Source organism: Hyla sarda, chromosome 11 (assembly GCF_029499605.1).
Source record: "Hyla sarda isolate aHylSar1 chromosome 11, aHylSar1.hap1, whole genome shotgun sequence".
NCBI lineage: Eukaryota > Metazoa > Chordata > Amphibia > Anura > Hylidae > Hyla > Hyla sarda.
The window spans coordinates 14,742,000-14,765,110 of record NC_079199.1 but is presented as its reverse complement, the minus strand read 5'-3'; the positions used below and the strand labels follow the sequence as shown (position 1 = coordinate 14,765,110).

Sequence of the window (23,111 nt, the reverse complement as noted above, 5' to 3'; positions counted from 1 at the left end):
GAGAAGTGCTCATGGATGTATAGGGAGAGGTATAAGCAGTAGAGGGAAGTGCTCATGGATGTATAGGGAGAGGTATAAGAAGTAGAGAGAGAAGTGCTCATGGATGTATAGGGAGAGGTATAAGCAGTAGAGAGAAGTGCTCATGGATGTATAGGGAGAGGTATAAGCAGTAGAGAGAAGTGCTCATGGGTGTATAGGGAGAGGTATAAGCAGTAACGAGAGAAGTGCTCATGCTGCTGGAGTATTGTGCACAGTACTAGAGTAGTGATGAGCGGTATTGACCATATTCGAATTCGCGATATTTCGCGAATATATAGACAAATATTCATCCTATATTCGCGAATTTCGCGTATTTGTAATATTCGCTTGTCTGCTTATATCGCGTATTCGAGGAAGAAAACAGTGAGGGGGTGGGCAACTTTCCTATTGGTTGCTAGGGATGTTGTTGATAACCTCTGACAAGTGTATTTGCATCATTCCAATTGGCCTACAAGTTAAAAGAAGGAACATACGAATATACGGAAAAAAGTGAATATTCGTATTTTTGAATATATAGTGAATATATTCGCAATATTTGCGAATTTGCGGTATTCGCGATAAAAATTTGAAATGCGAATATTCGAGCCCAACACTATACTGGAGGCTGTATCTCCAGAAGGATATAGAGACTCTACAGCAGTGATCTTCAACCTGCGGACCTCCAGATGTTGCAAGACTACAACTCCCAGCATGCCCGGACAGCCAACGGCTGTCCGGGCATGCTGGGAGATGTAGTTTTGCAACATCTAGAGGTCCGCAGGTTGAAGACCACTGCTCTAGAGAGTTCAGAGAAGATACTAAACTAGTACATGGATTGCAGGATAAAGGACCTTAACATGTATAGAAGAAAGAAGAGACAGAGGGGATATGATAGACACTTTTATATACATAAAGGGAATCAACATGGTAAAGGAGGAGAAGATATATAAGAGAAGAACAACTACAACAAGACAACATAGTTTTAAATTAGAGGGGAAAGGTTTCTGCAGTAATATCAGGAAGTATTACTTTACTGAGAGAGTAGTGGATGCATGGAATAGCCTTCCTGCAGAAGTGGTTGCTGCAAATACAGTGAAGGAGTGTCACGATTCGGCTGGCTGGAGGTGGATCCTCTGTGCCAGAGAGGGATTGGCGTGGACCGTGTTGGTGGACCGGTTCTAAGTTGCTACTGGTATTCACCAGAGCCCGCCGCAAAGCAGGATGGTCTTGCAGCGGCGGTAGCAACCAGGTCGTATCCACCAGCAACGGCTCAACCTCTCTGACTGCTGAAGATAGGCGCGGTACAAGGGAGTAGACAGAAGCAAGGTCGGACGTAGCAGAAGGTCGGGGCAGGCAGCAAGGATCGTAGTCAGGGGCAACGGCAGGAGGTCTGGAACACAGGCTAGGAACACACAAGGGAACGCTTTCACTGGCACAATGGCAACAAGATCCGGCGAGGGAGTGCAGGGGAAGTGAGGTATAAATTGCAGAGACCCGGCGCGCGCGCGCCCTAAGGAGCGGGGCCGCGCGCGCCGGGACAAGACAGACGGGGAACGGGTCAGGTACGGGAGCCGGGATGCGCATCGCGAGCGGGCGCCTCCCGCATCGCGAATCGCATCCCGACTGGGAGTGATATTGCAGCGCACCCGGTCAGCAGGTCTGACCGGGGCGCTGCGAATGAGAGGATGCTGCGAGCACTCCGGGGAGGAGCGGGGACACGGAGCGCTCGGCGTAACAAGGAGTTTAAATAGGCACATTCATTAAACATTTTTTTGCTATTGCACTCCTTGTGGTAAACAAAAAAATCTTTCTAATGTACTTTGATAAAAAAAAACTTACTTTTTCTATGTTTTCTTTGTGTTTAAAAAAGTTGCCACTAGGTGTGTCCCTACTTGTCCAGAGCACATTAGCCTGTTATGTTGCTATTCTTCTCCTTTTTGTTGCTGTTGTTATCCTTCTTGTTGTTGTTCCTCTTCTGGTTTCTGTCCTTGTTCTTCTTGTTGCTATTCTTCTTTTTGTTGCTGTTCCTCTCCTTTTTGCAGTTCCTCTCCTTCTTTTGTGTTTCCTTATGTTGATGTTCTTCTTGTTGCTGTCCTTCTACTTCGTGTACTTCGTGTACTTCGTGCTGTTCCTCTCCTTCTTATTGCTGTTCTTCTCCTTCTTTTGTTTCCTTATGTTGCTTTCTTTCTCCTTGTTGTTGCTGTTCCTCTCCTTGTTGTTGCTGTTCCTCTCCTTCTTGTTGCTGTTCTTTTCCTTCTTGTTTCTGTCCTTCTTCTTCTTGTTGCTGTTTCTCTCCATCTTGTTGCTGTTCTTCTTCTTGTTGCTGTTCTTCTCCTACTTCTGTGTTTCCTTATCTTCCAAACCTTCTTGTTGCTGTTCCTCTCCTTCTTGTCGCTGTTCCTCTCCTTCTTGTTGCTGTTCTTCTCCTTCTTGTTGCTTTTTCTCTCCTTCTTGTTGCTGTTCTTCTCTTTATCATTGATGTTTCTCTCCTTTTTGTTGCTGTTCCTCTCCTTCTTGTTGCTGTTCTTGTTACGCCGAGCGCTCCGGGTCCCCGCTCCTCCCCGGAGCGCTCGCTACACTCTCTCCACTGCAGCGCTCCGGTCAGATCCACTGACCCGGGGCGCTGCGATTCCGCTTCCAGCCGGGATGCGATTCGCGATGCGGGTAGCGCCCGCTCGCGATGTGCACCCCGGCTCCCGTACCTGACTCGCTCTCCCTCGGTCCTGTCCCGGCGCGCGCGGCCCCGCTCCCTAGGGCGCGCGCGCGCCGGGTCTTTGCGATTTAAAGGGCCACTGCGCCGCTGATTGGCGCAGTGATTCCAATCAGTGTGTTCACCTGTGCACTTCCCTATATCACCTCACTTCCCCTGCACTCCCTTGCCGGATCTTGTTGCCATCGTGCCAGTGAAAGCGTTTCCTTGTGTGTTCCTAGCCTGTGTTCCAGACCTCCTGCCGTTGCCCCTGACTACGATCCTTGCTGCCTGCCCCGACCTTCTGCTACGTCCGACCTTGCTTCTGTCTACTCCCTTGTACCGCGCCTATCTTCAGCAGCCAGAGAGGTGAGCCATTGCTAGTGGATACGACCTGGTCACTACCGCCGCAGCAAGACCATCCCGCTTTGCGGCGGGCTCTGGTGAAAACCAGTAGTGACTTAGAACCGATCCACTAGCACGGTCCACGCCAATCCCTCTCTGGCACAGAGGATCCACTACCTGCCAGCCGGCATCGTGACAGTAGATCCGGCCATGGATCCTGCTGAAGTTCCTCTGCCAGTTGTCGCTGACCTTACCACGGTGGTCGCCCAGCAGTCACAACAGATAGCGCAACAAGGCCAACAGCTGTCTCAACTGACCGTTATGCTACAGCAGTTACTACCACAGCTTCAGCAGTCATCTCCTCCGCCAGCTCCTGCACCTCCTCCGCAGCGAGTGGCCGCTCCTGGTCTACGCCTATCCTTGCCGGATAAATTTGATGGGGACTCTAAGTTTTGCCGTGGCTTTCTTTCCCAATGTTCCCTGCATCTGGAGATGATGTCGGACCAGTTTCCCACTGAAAGGTCTAAGGTGGCTTTCGTAGTCAGCCTTCTGTCTGGAAAAGCCCTGTCTTGGGCCACACCGCTCTGGGACCGCAATGACCCCGTCACTGCCTCTGTACACTCCTTCTTCTCGGAAATCCGAAGTGTCTTTGAGGAACCTGCCCGAGCCTCTTCTGCTGAGACTGCCCTGTTGAACCTGGTCCAGGGTAATTCTTCCGTTGGCGAGTATGCCGTACAATTCCGTACTCTTGCTTCAGAATTATCCTGGAATAATGAGGCCCTCTGGGCGACCTTTAAAAAAGGCCTATCCAGCAACATTAAAGATGTTCTGGCCGCACGAGAAATTCCTGCTAATCTACATGAACTCATTCACCTAGCCACTCGCATTGACATGCGTTTTTCCGAAAGGCGTCAGGAGCTCCGCCAAGATATGGACTCTGTTCGCACGAGGCGTTTCTTCTCCTCGGCTCCTCTCTCCTCTGGTCCCCTGCAATCCGTTCCTGTGCCTCCCGCCGTGGAGGCTATGCAGGTCGACCGGTCTCGCCTGACACCTCAAGAGAGGACACGACGCCGCATGGAGAACCTCTGCCTGTACTGTGCTAGTACCGAACACTTCCTGAGGGATTGTCCTATCCGTCCTCCCCGCCTGGAAAGACGTACGCTGACTCCGCACAAAGGCGAGACAGTCCTTGATGTCTACTCTGCTTCTCCACGTCTTACTGTGCCTGTGCGGATGTCTGCCTCTGCCTTCTCCTTCTCTACTGTGGCCTTCTTGGACTCTGGATCTGCAGGAAATTTTATTTTGGCCTCTCTCGTCAACAGGTTCAACATCCCAGTGACCAGTCTCGCCAGACCCCTTTACATCAATTGTGTAAACAATGAAAGATTGGACTGTACCATACGTTTCCGCACAGAGCCCCTTCTAATGAGCATCGGATCTCATCACGAGAGGATTGAACTTTTGGTCCCCCCCAATTGCACCTCGGAAATTCTCCTTGGACTTCCCTGGCTTCAACTTCATTTCCCAACCCTGGATTGGTCCACTGGGGAGATCAAGAGTTGGGGGCCCTCTTGTTCCAAGGACTGTCTAAAACCGGTTCCCAGTAACCCTTGCCGTGACTCTGTGGTTCCTCCAGTAACCGGTCTCCCTAAGGCCTATATGGACTTCGCGGATGTTTTCTGCAAAAAACAAGCTGAGACTCTACCTCCTCACAGGCCTTATGATTGTCCTATCGACCTCCTCCCGGGCACTACTCCACCCCGGGGCAGAATTTATCCTCTCTCTGCCCCAGAGACTCTTGCCATGTCTGAATACGTCCAGGAAAATTTAAAAAAGGGCTTTATCCGTAAATCCTCCTCTCCTGCCGGAGCCGGATTTTTCTTTGTGTCCAAAAAAGATGGCTCCCTACGTCCTTGCATTGACTACCGCGGTCTTAATAAAATCACGGTTAAGAACCGCTACCCCCTACCCCTCATCTCTGAACTCTTTGATCGCCTCCAAGGTGCCCACATCTTTACTAAACTGGACTTAAGAGGTGCCTATAACCTCATCCGCATCAGAGAGGGGGATGAGTGGAAAACGGCATTTAACACCAGAGATGGACACTTTGAGTATCTGGTCATGCCCTTTGGCCTGTGCAACGCCCCTGCTGTCTTCCAAGACTTTGTTAATGAAATTTTTCGTGATCTGTTATACTCCTGTGTTGTTGTATATCTGGACGATATCCTAATTTTTTCTGCCAATCTAGAAGAACACCGCCAGCATGTCCGTATGGTTCTTCAGAGACTTCGTGACAATCAACTCTATGCCAAAATTGAGAAATGTCTGTTTGAATGCCAATCTCTTCCTTTTCTAGGATACTTGGTCTCTGGCCAGGGACTACAAATGGATCCAGACAAACTCTCTGCCGTCTTAGATTGGCCACGCCCCTCCGGACTCCGTGCTATCCAACGCTTTTTGGGGTTCGCCAATTATTACAGGCAATTTATTCCACATTTTTCTACCGTTGTGGCTCCTATCGTGGCTTTAACCAAAAAAAATGCCGATCCCAAGTCTTGGCCTCCTCAAGCGGAAGACGCCTTTAAACGACTCAAGTCTGCCTTTTCTTCGGCTCCCGTGCTCTCCAGACCTGACCCTTCCAAACCCTTCCTATTGGAGGTTGATGCCTCCTCAGTGGGAGCTGGAGCTGTTCTTCTACAAAAAAATTCTTCCGGGCATGCTGTCACTTGTGGTTTTTTTTCTAGGACCTTCTCTCCGGCGGAGAGGAACTACTCCATTGGGGATCGAGAGCTTCTAGCCATCAAATTAGCACTTGAGGAATGGAGGCATCTGCTGGAGGGATCAAGATTTCCAGTTATTATTTACACCGACCACAAGAACCTCTCCTACCTCCAGTCTGCCCAACGGCTGAATCCTCGCCAGGCCCGGTGGTCTCTGTTCTTTGCCCGATTTAATTTTGAGATTCACTTTCGGCCTGCCGATAAGAACATTAGGGCCGATGCTCTCTCTCGTTCCTCGGATGCCTCAGAAGTTGAACTCTCTCCGCAACACATCATTCCACCTGACTGCCTGATCTCCACTTCTCCAGCCTCCATCAGGCAAACTCCTCCAGGAAAGACCTTTGTTTCTCCACGCCAACGCCTCGGAATCCTCAAATGGGGTCACTCCTCCCATCTCGCAGGTCATGTGGGCATCAAGAAATCTGTGCAACTCATCTCCCGCTTCTATTGGTGGCCGACTCTGGAGACGGATGTTGTGGACTTTGTGCGAGCCTGCACTATCTGTGCCCGGGATAAGACTCCTCGCCAGAAGCCCGCTGGTTTTCTTCATCCCCTGCCTGTCCCCGAACAGCCTTGGTCTCTGATTGGTATGGATTTTATTACTGATTTACCCCCTTCCCGTGGCAACACTGTTATTTGGGTGGTCGTTGATCGATTCTCCAAAATGGCACATTTCATCCCTCTTCCTGGTCTTCCTTCAGCGCCTCAGTTGGCTAAACAATTTTTTGTACACATTTTTCGTCTTCACGGGTTGCCTACGCAGATCGTCTCGGATAGAGGCGTCCAATTCGTGTCTAAATTCTGGAGGGCTCTCTGTAAACAACTCAAGATTAAATTAAATTTTTCTTCTGCATATCATCCCCAGTCCAATGGACAAGTAGAAAGAATTAACCAGGTCTTGGGTGATTATTTACGACATTTTGTTTCCTCCCGCCAGGATGACTGGGCAGATCTCCTTCCATGGGCCGAATTCTCGTATAACTTCAGAGTCTCGGAATCTTCCTCCAAATCCCCATTTTTCGTGGTGTACGGCCGTCACCCTCTTCCCCCCCTCCCTACCCCCTTGCCCTCTGGTCTGCCCGCTGTGGATGAAATTTCTCGTGACCTTTCCATCATATGGAGAGAGACCCAAAATTCTCTCTTACAGGCTTCATCACGCATGAAGAAGTTCGCGGATAAGAAAAGAAGAGCTCCTCCCATTTTTTCCCCTGGAGACAAGGTATGGCTCTCCGCTAAATATGTCCGCTTCCGTGTCCCTAGCTACAAGTTGGGACCACGCTATCTTGGTCCTTTCAAAATTTTGTGTCAGATTAATCCTGTCTCTTACAAACTTCTTCTTCCTCCTTCTCTTCGTATCCCTAATGCCTTTCACGTTTCTCTTCTTAAACCACTCATTCTCAACCGTTTTTCTCCCAAATCTGTTCCTCCCACTCCTGTTTCCGGCTCCTCGGACATCTTCTCCGTCAAAGAGATCTTAGCTTCTAAAAAGGTCAGAGGGAAAACCTTTTTTTTAGTGGATTGGGAGGGTTGTGGTCCAGAAGAGAGATCCTGGGAACCTGAGGACAACATCCTAGACAAAAGTCTGCTCCTCAGGTTCTCAGGCTCTAAGAAGAGGGGGAGACCCAAGGGGGGGGGTACTGTTACGCCGAGCGCTCCGGGTCCCCGCTCCTCCCCGGAGCGCTCGCTACACTCTCTCCACTGCAGCGCTCCGGTCAGATCCACTGACCCGGGGCGCTGCGATTCCGCTTCCAGCCGGGATGCGATTCGCGATGCGGGTAGCGCCCGCTCGCGATGCGCACCCCGGCTCCCGTACCTGACTCGCTCTCCCTCGGTCCTGTCCCGGCGCGCGCGGCCCCGCTCCCTAGGGCGCGCGCGCGCCGGGTCTTTGCGATTTAAAGGGCCACTGCGCCGCTGATTGGCGCAGTGATTCCAATCAGTGTGTTCACCTGTGCACTTCCCTATATCACCTCACTTCCCCTGCACTCCCTTGCCGGATCTTGTTGCCATCGTGCCAGTGAAAGCGTTTCCTTGTGTGTTCCTAGCCTGTGTTCCAGACCTCCTGCCGTTGCCCCTGACTACGATCCTTGCTGCCTGCCCCGACCTTCTGCTACGTCCGACCTTGCTTCTGTCTACTCCCTTGTACCGCGCCTATCTTCAGCAGTCAGAGAGGTTGAGCCGTTGCTAGTGGATACGACCTGGTCACTACCGCCGCAGCAAGACCATCCCGCTTTGCGGCGGGCTCTGGTGAAAACCAGTAGTGACTTAGAACCGATCCACTAGCACGGTCCACGCCAATCCCTCTCTGGCACAGAGGATCCACTACCTGCCAGCCGGCATCGTGACAGTTCTTCTCCTTCTTATTGCTGTTCCTCTTCTTCTTGCTTTTCCTCTCCTTCTTCTTGCTGTTCTTCTCCTTTTTCTGTGCTTCCTTATGTTGCTGTTAATCTTCTACTTGTTTGCTTTTTCTTCATTTTTCACATCCGTATGCTTTCTCCTCTTGTTCCAGTTATTTTTCATCTTTTATCCTTGTGTTGATGTTTTAATTCCTCTACTCCCTTCTTTCTCCTATTTCTTTCCTCTACTGATTTCTCCTTATTTTGCTCATGTTGATGTTCTACTGTGTTTGGCTTTTGGCGTTGATGTTCGTTTTTATCCTTTAGTTTAACTCTCATTTTCTTCTTTTTATGCAGCTTTCTGCTATTGTTCATCTGTTTATTCCTCTGGTTATTGGTTTTGTTCGGTTTCTTCTTCCTCACTGGTTCATTCTTCCTAACATTGCTCACCACCTTTCATGCTGTTATTCTTTTACCTCCTAGTCTTGTTGTCTTCATCCTTTTTGAATGGATGTTTTCATGATTGTTCTTTTTCCTGTCCTCCCCTCTTATTGTTTTTCTTTTTCGCTTCATTCTTCTCTTTTCATGAGTCAACCTTTGTTTTCTTCCTTTTCTTATTGTTGGTTTTCTTCTTTTCCTTTTTTATACTTGTTCTCCTGGTTCACTCTTTATCATATTGTTTTTTCTATTGTTTTTCTTCTATCTCTCACTTGTGGTCCTGATGTTGTTCTTACATAGTTAGTACGGTTGACAGAATACACATGTCCATCAGGTTTAACCAAGGAGGTGAAAGGAAGGGGTATGGGTGGATAAAGAGACGGCATGTGATTCTATATTTCTACATATTTATTGTTGTTATCTTGTTCTAAGAATGTATCTAACCCTGTTTTGAAACCCTCAACTGCTCCCGCTGTGACCAGTTCCATAAATTCACAGTTCTTACAGTAAAGATGTCTTGTGGCCCTTTGAGACTAAACCTTTTTTTCTCCAGACTGAGGGAGTGCCCCCTTTTACCTGGAACAGTTTTTCCCCATATTTTTTTATGGGCCATTTATATACTTATACACGTTGATCATATCCCCCTTAAACGTCTCTTCTCAAGACTAAACAAATGTAATTCTGAACTGGTGCCCAATACTGAACAGCATATTTCAGGTGAGGCCAAACCAATGCTTTATAAAGGGGTGCCATTATATCCCTGCCCCTCGAGTCCATGCCTCTTCTGATACATGACAATATCCTGCTGGCCTTAGAAGCCGCTGCCTGACATTGTGCTGTTCTATAGTCTATGATGTAAAAGTCACCAGATCCCTCTCTATTAGTGACTCTCCCAGTCCCCCCCCCCCCCCCCCCCGAGACATACGATGCTGCAGTTTTTTGTACCCAGATGCATCACTTTACATTTATCCACACTGAACAAAGCTTGGTGTCATCTGCAAGGATAGAAACATCTGTATCTTCCTCTTTCATCTTCCTCCTTCTCTTACGCCTTTTATTTGTGCCTCTTTCTCTTGTGTTTCCACTTCTTCTTTTTCTTCATCCTATATAACCCTTTTCTGATGACTGCTTTTCCTGTTCTGCTTCCTTCTCTGGACTTTATTTCTCCACATTGTTATTCCTCTTCTTTTCCTTCAAGTTGATGTTGTTCTTTTGTATGTTGGTTCTGCTGATGTCCTTCTTCCTCCAGTTCAGTGTTTCGCAAACAGTGTGTCTTCAGCTGTCCAGGCCTGTTAGTTGTAGTTTTGCAACAGCTGGAGACACACTGTTTGCAAAACACTGCTCTAGTTTGTCCATCTCTTTCTCAAATGTTTCCTGATATTGTTCTTCCTCCTGCACCTCCTCCTCCTTCTCCCCTTCTTTATCTTTCCCTCTTTTCTTTTCTACCTTCTGCTTTTTTTGACTACATTCCAATATTTTCAGTGTTATAATGTATTCATTGCCTCTGGTATTCTGCATGTTGTTCTTTGTTCTTCTGGTTCAATCTTTCTCATATTGCTTATACCCTTTTTTTTTCTTCTTATTAAAATTCTATCTTTCATTCATGGTGTTGATGTTTTCTTTCCTCTTCTTGCTCTTTCTCTTCTTGATTTTCCTCTTCTTGCTCTTTCTTTTATTCTTCTTCTTCTTTTTGCTCTTTCTTTTTCTTCTTGCTCTTCTTCTTCTTCTTGCTCTTCTTCTTCTTTCTCTTCTTCTTCTTTCTCTTCTTCTTATTGCTCTTCTTTCTCTTCTTCTTCTTATTGCTCTTCTTTCTCTTCTTATTGCTCTTCTTTCTCTTCTTCTTCTAGCTCTTTCTATTCATCTTCCTCTTTCTCTTCTTCTTCTTGCTCTTTCTTCTTCCTCTTCTTTCCACTTTTCCTTTTCTGCTTCCTTCTCTGGACGTTACTTCTCCATGTTGTTGTTTCTCTTCTTTTTCTTCAAGTTGATGTTGCTCTTTTGTATATTGGTTCTGCTCCTGTCCTTCTTCCTGTTTGTCCATCTCTTTCTTTTATATAATGTTTCCTAATATTGTTATTTCTCCTGCACCTCCTCCTCCTCCTCTTCTTCACCTTGTCTCTTCTTTTCTACCTTCTCCTTTTTTGTCTGCTCTTAATATTTCATCACAGAGACAACAATGAGTTCTTCCTCTGGTATTCTATATGTTCTTCACTTGTTCTTCTAGTAACCACCTCCTCTTTCCTGTTACTTATCATTGTTTTTGTTCTGCTTCTCCATAAACAAAATGGGAGTAAATATTCACAACATAAATGTAATGTATCTATCTTATTTTTGAACATTCTATGCAAACCCCATTGTATCAGTAGAAGTAACTTTCCTCTGGGTTCGCAGATCTTATTAATATCCCTGCAGTAGCTTCAGTGAGATATAATAGGGTCAAATTCTCAGAGATATATTATCTATAAAGGTATAAAGAAATGATTAGAGCGCTGGAGATTATAGATTAGAAGAGAAGTTGAGCAAGGTTCTTTTCTTTTCTGCAAAGTGATATTTTGTGCACAGTCAGTGACCCTTGAAGAGATATAGAAACGTTTTTATCTTCTCTATAAAGCCCCAGCCATGAGTCATAAGAGGCAAGGTCACCGGCGACATCGGGAAAGTATCAGACAGGTTTGTAGCCGGAGTCATAACATTAGGGAACAGTGATAACTTAATGGAATAAGATTTGTATGGAGCGACAGCCGCAGCAGACAGTGCGCCTTGTAAAATCCTCGGCACATGAAACTTTTTGATAAATGTTTGAAGACATCTAAGAGATTAATAGATTGTTCTGAGAATATCACATTGTTCTAATTCTGAGCAGAAAGGGGCATGAAAAGAAATATATAAGATAGATATGGTATAGTAGATATATGGATGGTGGATGACAGATTTGAGATAGATAAATAATTAGATAGATAGATGAATAGATAGAAAAATTGAATAAATCCGGAGGACACAAATCCGTGAAGACGTGAAACATGTATTCCATAAAAAAAGTGCTTGTCACACATCAACGTTTAAACCAGCTCTCCTGGTCTTTCTCAAGCTCAGTACAAATGGTGTATCACAAACATTAAATAGGGAAACCAATTACATGTGCAATTATCAAATATAGTGTTTAAAAAGCAAGATTCACACAAACAAATCATAAAGAAAGCATATATATATATATATATATATATATATATATATATATACATTGTTTTATAAATGTAAAACACAAGTGACTATTATTCATTACATTAAAGGGGTACTCCGCCGCTAGACATCTTATCCCCTATCCAAAGGATAGGGGATAAGATGTCAGATCGCCAGGGTCCCGCTGCTGGGGACCCCGGGGATCGCTGCTGCAGCACTCCGCTATCATTACTGTGCAGAGCGAGATCGCTCTGTGCGTAATGACAGGCAATACAGGGGCCGGAGCATCGTTACGTCACGGCTCTGCCCCTCGTGATGTCACGGCCCGCCCCTGTCAATACAAGTCTATGGGAGGGGGAGGGGCGGTCGTCACGCCCCCTGCCATAGACTTGCATTAAGGGGACGGGCCGTGATGTCATGAGGGGCGGAGCCGTGATGTCACGCTGCTTCGGCCCCTGTATCGCCCGTCATTCCGCACACAGCGAACTTGCTCTGTGCAGTAATGATGGCGGGGTGCCGCAGCAGCGATCCCCAGGGTCCCCAGCAGTGGGACCGCGGCGATCTGACATCTTATCCCCCATCCTTTGGATAGGGGATAAGATGCCAGGGGCGGAGTACCCCTTTAATTATAAAAAGCCATATTCTGCTTCATTACCCCGAAACACCTTAATAAGGTCCTGATTACTTCTCAGAACATATGTGCAAAGTGATTTAAAAACAATTAAAACCAGTACCATGCAGACAGTATGGGAGTTATCACTCACCGATACCATGGAGGACAGTAGTGTGGGTAAATTCTACAGCGCACGCGCGCCGGGAGTGCGTAATCCTGAATCAGATTAATTGGAGTACCTGGTATCTATAATGTTATGGTTACATGTTACATCCCCTCCGCGCAGGCACACAGAGAACCAGGCGCCAAGAGCATCATATCAGCGGTGTAAGCGTCTCTATTACAATAGAAACGGGCTGTGTTTAACCTGCGCAGCCGCACAAGCACCACAGGTGCCGGAAGTGTCATTTGTAATAAGGGCAAAAACAGAATGAAACAAAAGAAAAAGGAAATAAAACAAATGAAAAATGATAACTTGGACATAGGTCAGGTTAGTATGTATTGGTCCTCACAGAATCCACATGCAGTCCGCCCCAATTTCCAACAGCATACGGTGTCCTTATGGGTCCCGGAATCAGGCATATCGCGCCATACATCACATAGGGACCTATTGTGAAAAATGATCCGTGTCCAAATAGAAACTAAAAAAAACCCTGAAAATTACCATTGAATAAAGAAAAGGAAACTATTGGAAATAAAACTATTAGCCATAAACAAAAAAAAAATGAAAGAAATGAAAAATAAATAGAATGAAAAAAATAATAAAATTATAAAAAATGTAAAATACTAAATTATAAAAATAAAATAAATAAATTATAAAAATATATGATAAAAAACATAAAATAAAATGAGGTAAATTAAGGAATATATACTAGATTCTACTAGAGAAAAAAACCAGACAGACATGATCGCACATCCACGAAAGGCACCTTGATCATTTATTAAACTAATAGGTCGTTTGTGTACTTTATGTTCATGAAGTGCAAGTCCACTAGCCACATCACGGCCACCTGTAAGTAGCGGGTCCCTAACCTGTTAGTTTAATACATTTTGCTGAGAAGCATTAGGTGATTTTTACATCTTTTCCCCCTGTTGCGGTGCTGTGCGGCGTCCATTGCTGCCCCGGCGCTGTGTCTGTAGGGTGGCTTGGCCCAGGGACTGATTTGAGTGGCATTGTGGCTGCTCTGACAGTGGGTCATTCCCCCTGTGGGCATTGGTGTTGGGGTGGTGGTGGTCGCCTCTCAGTGCTGCGCCATTTTATGCTAGGGATGTTGGGGACCCACTACTTACAGGTGGTGGTGACGTGGCTAGTGGACTTGCACTTCATGATCATAAAGTACACTAACGACCTGTTAGCTTAATAAATGTTCCTGAGAAGCTTTAAATCAAGGTGAATGTTGTGGATGTGCGACCATGTCTGTTTTTTTCTCTAGTTGAATATACTAGATTCTACCTACTCCCATAGAACAATAAGGAAATTAAAGCAAAACTGTTTTATTGATAAATAAAACAAAATTACATATGAATCCGGTGAGTGACAATCCTCTCCCACATTGTGACTGCAAGAAAAAAGATAAAGAAAAAACAATTAGTTCTGGTGCATTTGTTATGTACGTTTAGCAACAATCAATCAGCATTTGTACTAAATATAATGACACTTTTGTGTACCAAGTTCAGGCTGTATCAGAAGATATTTAATTTCCTATTACCCTATGTTGGGTCTTGAATTCAACATTTAAACCGAAAGGTTTTAACGTGTTCAAATTGAAAATCCATTTCAACTCACACCTTTTAACACTACCCTGTCTGTCACCACCATGTTTCATTTGCGGGATATGATCAGCCACCATAAATCTGAGTTCTTTCTCATTGTGACCCATTTCAGTGAAATGTTTGGATACTGGGAGGTCCATTTTCTTTTTACAAATTGTGTATCTATGCTGATTTAGCCTAGTTTTTAGGTCCCATGTGGTCTCCCCTACATAAAGCAGACCACATGGGCACCACAATGCATAGATTACGAATGAAGAACTTGCATGTCAGATAATGTTTTATGGGATAGATCTCCCCTGTGGACTGATATGTAAATTCACTCCCTTTACACATCAGCCCCCAGTTCATGCACGATCTGCAAGGGTAGCTATCTTTTTTTTTAGACACTGTTAGGTAGCGTTGAGTATTCCCACTTTTCAAAGAGATGGCCACTTTTACTAACTTGACTTTCAGTTAGTTGGACGCCTATAAGACATTATATATCCCCCCCCACCCCCCCCCCCCCCCCGAGTGTGCCAAAATCTGTGTACTGTCCCACCATTATCAGGAGAAAGATCATAATAGGTAGTAACGAAAGAGATACGTAAGCCTTCCTGTTGTTTCCTATGTTCCACCATCGGTCCTCTATCTTCTGTGCTCACTCTTGCCCTCTGTCTCTCTATCAATTTCTTTGGGTATCTTCTGTCTGTAAAATTCATCACCATTTTGTCAAGAGCCCTATCCAGTTTCTCAGTGGTGTTAGTGATCCTCCTTGCCCTCAGCATCTGACTGTATGGCAAGGAGTTCACCATTGGTCTGGGGTGACAGCCATCAAACTTTAACAGTATGGCAGTCAGTTTCTTTAATAAATAGATCTGTACTGTCACAAGTATGTCCAAGAAGCTCACCAACTGTGTGGAATGGGTCAGTGTAAAAGGGATATTGGGGTCTCTGCTGTAAAGTTATTCCTAAAAAATAATGGATCAGTCACTTCACCAGTCCAAATAAAAAAAATGTCGTCTACGTACCTCCACCGCTCCTGAATTTTCCTGGAGTGGTGGGATACATTCTGTACTGTCACAAGCACGTCCAAGAAGCTCACCAACTGTGTGGAATGGGTCAGTGTAAAATGGATATTGGGGTCTCTGCTGTTAAGGTACTCCTAAAAAGCAATAGATCAGTCACTTCCCCAGTCCACATTAAAAAAAATGTTGTCTATGTGCCTCCACCACTCCTGAATTTTACTGGAGTGGTGGGATACATAGACTTACAGTTCTTTTAAATTCACCTTGAATATAATCACATAAGTTGGTGCGACATTGTTCCCCATTGCGGCACCCCACCTTTGAAGAAAAAACTTAGCAATAAATAAAAAAATATTGTTCTCCAGCACTATCCTCAACAAGGACACAATGAAGTTTATTTCCTCAAGTGAAAAATTGGCCTGTTCCAAACATCTGGTCACTGCCTCCACAACCCCATCGTGCTGAATAGAGGTGTAGAGGCTGACCACATCAAAATAGGCTATGATCGCCCCTTCTGGTACACATACTCTAGCGATTTTGTTCAAAAAATCAGATGTATCTTTTATGTAGGATCTTGTGTTTACTGCAAAAGGTCTGAGTACCTTATCCAAAAACACAGAGATTCTTTAGGTAACAGAGTTCCTACTTGATACTATTGGATGGCCTGGCGGATTCACCAGGTCTTTATGAATCTTTGGTAAAAGATAAAGAAGTGGTGTCACTGGAAATAGTACAGTAAGGAATTTTTTTAACCTCCTCATCAATCAATCCTGCATTAAGACCCATCTCAATCACCCTTTGGATTTTACTCTCAATAGCAAACCTTGGATCCCCTGGCAAACATTCGTAAACTGACTTATCACTGAGCTGTCTCTCTGCTTCTCTGATATATTGTCACCTGTCCAAGACAATGACCGTGCCACCCTTTGTCGGCTGCCTTCATGATGTGGTCGCGATCCTGGACAAGGGACATCAGAGAATCCATCTCCCTACGGGTCATGTTAGGATATTTCAATCTCACATTGTTGTTTCTTAATTTCTTAAACTCTCTTTTACACAATCTGCATAAGTGTCAATGGCATGAGTCTCAATATTTGGCGTAAAGTCCAAAATGCTGCAATTTCATGATAGTTCTCACACTAGAAGGAGAGAGATGTTACATATTGAGCAACAATCGGCACATTTTTAGAAGCAAACCAAACTTTCAATTTAAGTTTTCTTATAAACTGAGAAAAGTCCAAATCAAGTTTAAAAAAGTTCATGTATCCACTCGGACAAAAACTGAGTCCTTTATTAAGCAAGTTCACTTGATCAATGGAAAGTTCTTTAGATGAAATATTTACAATAGTGTTTTTAACTTCCCTTGCAGTCCCTTGTTCTGTGGGGTCCTGGTGTTCTTGCGGCTCCGCGATTTGTGCCTTCTGCTATGTTTCCTGCCGCTCCGCCTGTAGTGTCTCCTTGTGGTTCTCAGAACCCTAAAAAAGCCAGGGCCTGTGTATTATCAGAATTTCTCTGTTGCTCCTCTAGGGGTCCCCCCCCCCCCAGTAGATGTTAATTCTTCTAGAGAACCTTTTCCAAGTCTATTCCGTCTCCAGTTAGTAGAGACAGCACCCCGATTATACACTTTCCCTGTGGAATAGTCTTGTACGTCCCTGTGCCCTTTCCTCTTTTTAACCTCCTCCAACTCACTTCGGAATTTAGATTATAATAATAAATATTTTTGTTTAGTAAGGAAACTCTCTGAGTCCCTCTCTGGTAAAATGTCCCTTAAAGTAGATTCAGCAACCAATTTTTTTTAACCGTAAAGGGGTACTCCGGTGGAAATCTTTTTTTTTTTTTTTAATCAACTGGTGCCAGAAAGTTAAACAGATTTGTAAATTGCTTCTATTAAAAAATCTTTACACTTCCAGTACTTTTTAGCAGCTGTATGCTACAGAAGAAATTCTTTTCTTTTTACATTTCTTTTCAGTCTGACCACAGTGCTCTCTGCTGACACCTGATGCCCGTATCAGGAACTGTCCAGAGCAGGAGAAAATACCCATAGAAAACCTATGCTGCTCTGGACAGTTCTTGATACGGAGAGAGGTGTCAGCAGAGAGCACTGTGGACAAGACAAAAAAGAAATTCAAAAAGAAAAAGAATTTCCTCTGTATTATACAGCAGCTAATAAATACTGAAAGGATTAAGATTTTTTTTAATAGAAGTAATTTACAAATATGTTTAACTTTCTGGCACCAGTTAATTTAAAAAAAAGTTTTCCATCGGTGTACCCCTTTAACCAAATCCTGTTGCAAAAACTCCATTTGTAGAAAAACCTGATCCAGTGCAAACTTATTAGAAATAGCTTCAAATTGAATGTAATATTCTGCATCATTAACATAGGCATTGTCCTTAGGGTGGGACCTCATCCCTCTGGGGATCCTCTGAGCTTTATAATTCTCCACCATCATGGTAAGGTGTAAATGTAAAGTCATCAGCTTTTTCGTAGCAAATTCATAATTTCTTTGTGTATCAGTACTGGATGGTGTATGTAGGAAAGTTGCGTCATCCGAAAAACTCCCGAGAATCCGGGACACATTCGTCTCAGTATCAGAAAAGACATTCACTGTAATGTTACCTCTTGTAGACATATTCTCCATGATTGCAAGTCCAAAAACTTGTGCTGTTTTCCTTGATTTCTAGATAGATAGATAGATAGATAGATAGAGATAGATAGATATAGCACAAGAGAAGGTAGAGCAGCACGTCCCACAATAGTATGATAGCGGTGCAAGCAGCGAGTGGAGCCCCGGTCAAGGCAATTCAGACATCTAGGAAGGATGCCGCAGCACACGGAAAGTTCAAAAGTATAAACAGTGGTTTATTCCATCATAATACAAGTTAGCAACGTTTCTGCTGCCAATGCAGCCTTTGTCAAGCGGGCTTGACAAAGGTAGCATTGGCAGCAGAAACGTTGCTAACTTGTATTATCATGGAATAAACCACTGTTTATACTTTTGAACTTTCCGTGTGCTGCAGCATCCTTCCTAGATAGATAGATAGATAGATAGATAGATATGAGATAGATAAATAGATATGACATAGATGGATAAAATAAAAGAAAGAAAAATAGATAGAATAAAAGAAAGATAGAAAGAAAGAAAGATAATTAAATAGTTAGGTAGATAAATAGATAGATAGATATGAGATAGATAGATAGATAGATAGGTAGATGTGAGATAAATATGAGATAGATAGATAGATAGATAGATAGATAGATAGATAGATAGATATGAGATAGATAGATAGATAGATGTGAGATAAATATGAGATAGATAGGTAGATATGAGATAGATAGATAGATATGAGATAGATAGATAGATATGAGATAGATAGATAGATAGATATGAGATAGATAGGTAGACAGATAGTTATGAGATAGATAGATATGAGATAGATAGATATGAGATAGATTGATATGAGATAGATATGAGATAGAGAGATAGATATGAGATAGATAGATATAAGATAGATATGAGATAGATAGATATGAGATAGATATGAGATAGATAGATAAGAGGAAGATAGATATGAGATAGATAGATGTGAGATAGATATGAGATAGATAGATAAGAGGAAGATAGATATGAGATAGATAGATATGAGATAGATAGATATGAGATAGATAGATATGAGATAGATATGAGATAGATAGATAGATAGATAGATATGAGATAGATATGAGATAGATAGATAGATATGAGAAAGATAGATATGAGATAGATAGATGTGAGATAGATATGAGATAGATAGATAGATAGATATGAGATAGATAGATATGAGAGATATGAGATAGATAGATATGAGATAGATAGATGTGAGATAGATAGATATGAGAGATATGAGATAGATCGATATTAGATAGATATGAGATAGATAGATAGATATCAATAGACAGATAAATGTGTAGTTCTCGGTGCCTTCACGTTTATTACTTGTCAATGAATAGCAGAGGCTGCGGCACAATCGCTGGACGCTCTGAATAACACAATTCACACTCTAATTCTCCGATATGATAAGTAACACAAGTGACAGCTGAGATTTGTAGCAGGAGCTTCTGTTTGTTGTTTTTCGCTTCTGGGCAACTCAAGAAAGATTCCAGTGAAATGTTAGGAGCCACAACGGAGAAATTACATCTGAAACTCCCAGGAAGCCCCAGATCTGAGGAAATGTGGAAACCCAGGGATACAATGTACAGGGACAATTCAATCATCAGATCAATAGAGCGGAGAACTGAGGATTGTGAGATCATAACACAGGTATAGGGAGATGTAAGAGCCAGGATCCTGGAGGCCAGTGTATTCCAACCAGGGTGCCTCCAGCTGTTGCAAAACTTCAACTCCCAGCATGCCTGGACAGCCGAAGGCTGTCCGGGCATGCTGGGAGTTGTAGTTTTGCAACAGCTGGAGGCACGCTGGTTGGAAAACACTGCTGTAGGGCTTGTACTGAACTAAAACCGTACAACTGTGCAGGCTAAAGACAGGGAACCAGCAGGATTGTGAATACTTGTCACATATGGACATCACGTAGGACAGAGAGGAGTGAGCCCTAAGCTGACCCTGAACCTCTTTCTTTGCCTATTTGCATATTCACCTTAAAACGGTGACTTTGCAACTGGGCGACAGTCCGTACGCTAACTAATGTGCAGGGGAGTCATGGTCAAAACAATAAAAAAGGAACTGTATAAAGTCGGAGACACAAGTCAGGAAACCAGAATACTGAATAATGCAAAGTAGTAAACAGATATCAAGGAATGATAGCAGCAGGTATATATATATAGCGTACAGATAACAGCCTCAGAACCAAGACGAGATAAACGGTAAGAATGATAATATAAACAAGACAGGATAACTAGAAACTATAACGGCGAGAATATCCAGGAATACAGAGAATGAACAGGATAACTGAAGTCAGACGCTATAATACTGTTCTGGATGTGAATGGATTATAACCTGATCTAACATAAAATCAGCACAAAATGTTAAACAAAATTGAGTTGGAACCCAGGAAAAAATAGAAAATCGTCTTGGAACCTCACCAAGAACCAACCAAAGATTAGCACTGTATAGTACTATTATATGGGCACTGTATTTCCCTTATATTTTGATACTTTGCATACCCTTCTACAAATAATGTCTCCAAAAAACAATAATTCCACATATTTAGCCTTCCAAAAAACAAAGTTCCACCACAAAAGTTCCCTTTCCCAAGAAAAAAAAATACTCATTTTTCCCTGTTCCCATGCCACCATCCAGCTATGTATGCCAAGCCTGACCTCTTCTGGCCAACCCTGGCACCTGCAACCTCCAATTCCAACAATGAAGATTTTACTCAACTGTATGTGCGTCCTTAGGATGTAGATACAGGTGAAGCTTTGTGGGAAGTATCTATGTGGCGATCCCACTTCTCTGAAAAAATGGGGAGTATCATCTGAACCCCGTCCCTATATGTCGCAGATAGTTTGGTGGTATGAATGTTTTTTTTTACAGTGGATAACTACTAACATGCCCTATTCTTACTGTTTCAGGTAAAACAGGGAAGAAGCATACTGGAATACATGACCAAGATGGTAATCACTGGCGGCAATGAAGATGACAGAGGAAGCCAAGAAAAGGAGAGCAAAGAGGAGACGATTCTGGCTATGCTGGGGATCATAGGGACCATCCTCAACCTGATTGTCATTATATTTGTTTACATTTATACGACCCTCTAAAAGACGTCACCGATGAAAGACATGCAGCCGGCCCTTTAAGAGGTCCCGGCTCACGATGAAGCACAAGCCACACAAATTCCTTCTTCTTTTGCCACAAAGCAAACTATGGACTTTATTATGACCGGCCCTGGACACTGTGCTGTACATATCCTTACGCCACACAATCGATGGGAAAGGAGCCTTGTGGTGATGGAACGATTCGTTACGTATATTCGCCTATGATCACATGGGCTGAGACTGAGCCGCAGACAGAAATTCTGACACAATTACGTTATTTTTTTTTTCTCTCTCTCTTTCTTATATTTCCTCCCATTGATATGAATGTTTCTATCTGTACTTTAAGTGCAATGCTTTCTGGCATGTACCAAATAGATCTGGGGTTTATTAGCCATTAAAAGAAATCTCCTTTCCAATGCATGATGCATATGGTAGGCGCCAGGTGATGGCGCTGGGGGAGGAGTTACGCGTCTAGAAATGTATTGATATTTTAGGAAATGTGAAATAAAACACAAAATGGGTACATTGTAAATAAGCCAAAATGCGCCAAAGTTTTTGACCTCCCTGTCCAAAGGGAAAAATCACAGCCTGAAAAGACGCCAAAAATGATGAAAAAGGAAAAAAAAAGAGTTAAACACACCCACATTTTGGAAAGTAAGCAGAAACTGACAGATTTGGAAAAATAGCTAAACTGTGGCGCATGCCGTGAATAAATAGAGTGGAATGTATTTCCCCCGACCACCAAAAAAATGGGAACACAACAGTGCATGAGGTTCTTTATCTCTGATTATGGTTTCTCAGGATGAGGCTGATTGTCACTTACCTCAGCATAACACAGCATGGATTATTACTACAGTGATCCCTCAAGTTACAATATTAATCGGTTCCAGGACGACCATTGTATGTTGAGACCATTGTATGTTGAGACCATAACTCTATGGAAACCTGGGAATTGGTTCTGAAGCCCCAAAATGTCATCCAAAAATAGGAAAAAGTGAGGATTAAAGAAAAATAAGTAGATAACTAATATAGATAAAGCAAATCCTTACATATAAAAGTAAGAAAGATCTGCTGGGAGCTGTAATCACTGTCTATGTAGAGGACAGGAGCTTCTTCGGGGTCCTGTACAGTACACGCAATGTCCTAAAAAAGTAACATGGAGCCGCCCTCACCTGGTGTCCAAAGGAGCAGCTAACCCTGGTACAGGTAAAGAGTACAGAACATGTAATACCTCCCTGTACTGTAGGGGGCGCTACCAGACACCAGTCAGTGCATACACTTCAGTAATACAGGTAAAGAGTACAGAACATGTAATACCTCCCTGTACTGTAGGGGGAACTACCAGACACCAGTCAGTGCTTACACTTCAGTAATACAGGTAAAGAGTGCAGAACATGTAATACCTCCCTGTACTGTAGGGGGTGCTACCAGACACCAGTCAGCGCATACACTTCAGTAATACAGGTAAAGAGTACAGAACATGTAATACCTCCCTGTACTGTAGGGGGCGCTACCAGACACCAGTCAGTACATGCACTTCAGTAATACAGGTAAAGAGTACAGAACATGTAATACCTCCCTGTACTGTAGGGGGCGCTACCAGACAACAGTCAGTGCATACACTTCAGTAATACAGGTAAAGAGTAGTACAGAACATGTAATACCCCCCTGTACTGTAGGGGGCGCTACCAGACAGCAGTCAGTGCATACACTTCAGTAATACAGGGGTTTTAGTAGTGAATGGCCATTCTGATTGGTCGGTTCTTCCAGCTGTTGACAGGTATCACAGATCTGGACTGTCTGTACATTGTATGTTGAGTCTGGTTTCAAGTTATAATGGTCCAGAAAAGACCACTGTAAGCTGAAACTATTGTATGTTGAGGCCATTGTAAGTTAAGGGATCACTGTACTTACATTATTAACTCAGGACATCTATTATTGCTAGTTATATCATATCTGATTGCTAGTTATATTGTAATATCAAGACATTTTTTACAATTTACCTCAGTATCTCAGGGCATGGATTATTATCAGTTATATCAGTATAACAGCACAGGTTACTATAATTTGCCTCTTTATGTGGAGGCATAGATTTCTTCTCTTTATGTTAGTATCACAGGATAGGATTTATCACCATTTACCTCAGTATCTCGGGTCATGATTGTATCCATTTAGCTCAGTACAATAAGGCA

At 43.6% G+C, this 23,111-nt stretch overlaps 1 protein-coding gene across 1 annotated transcript in view; it reads left to right on the top strand.

Annotated features, from left to right (window-relative positions):
- The window catches only part of TUNAR (TCL1 upstream neural differentiation-associated RNA), a 35,139-nt gene extending 13,671 nt beyond the window's left edge, over positions 1 to 21,468 (top strand). The window contains exon 2 of the mRNA XM_056545933.1: positions 20,737 to 21,468. Within this exon, the coding sequence (XP_056401908.1) occupies positions 20,737 to 20,922 (186 nt within the window). The 3' untranslated portion in view covers positions 20,923 to 21,468. The remainder of the gene's footprint in view (positions 1 to 20,736) is intronic.
- The last annotated feature ends 1,643 nt before the right edge of the window (positions 21,469 to 23,111 follow it).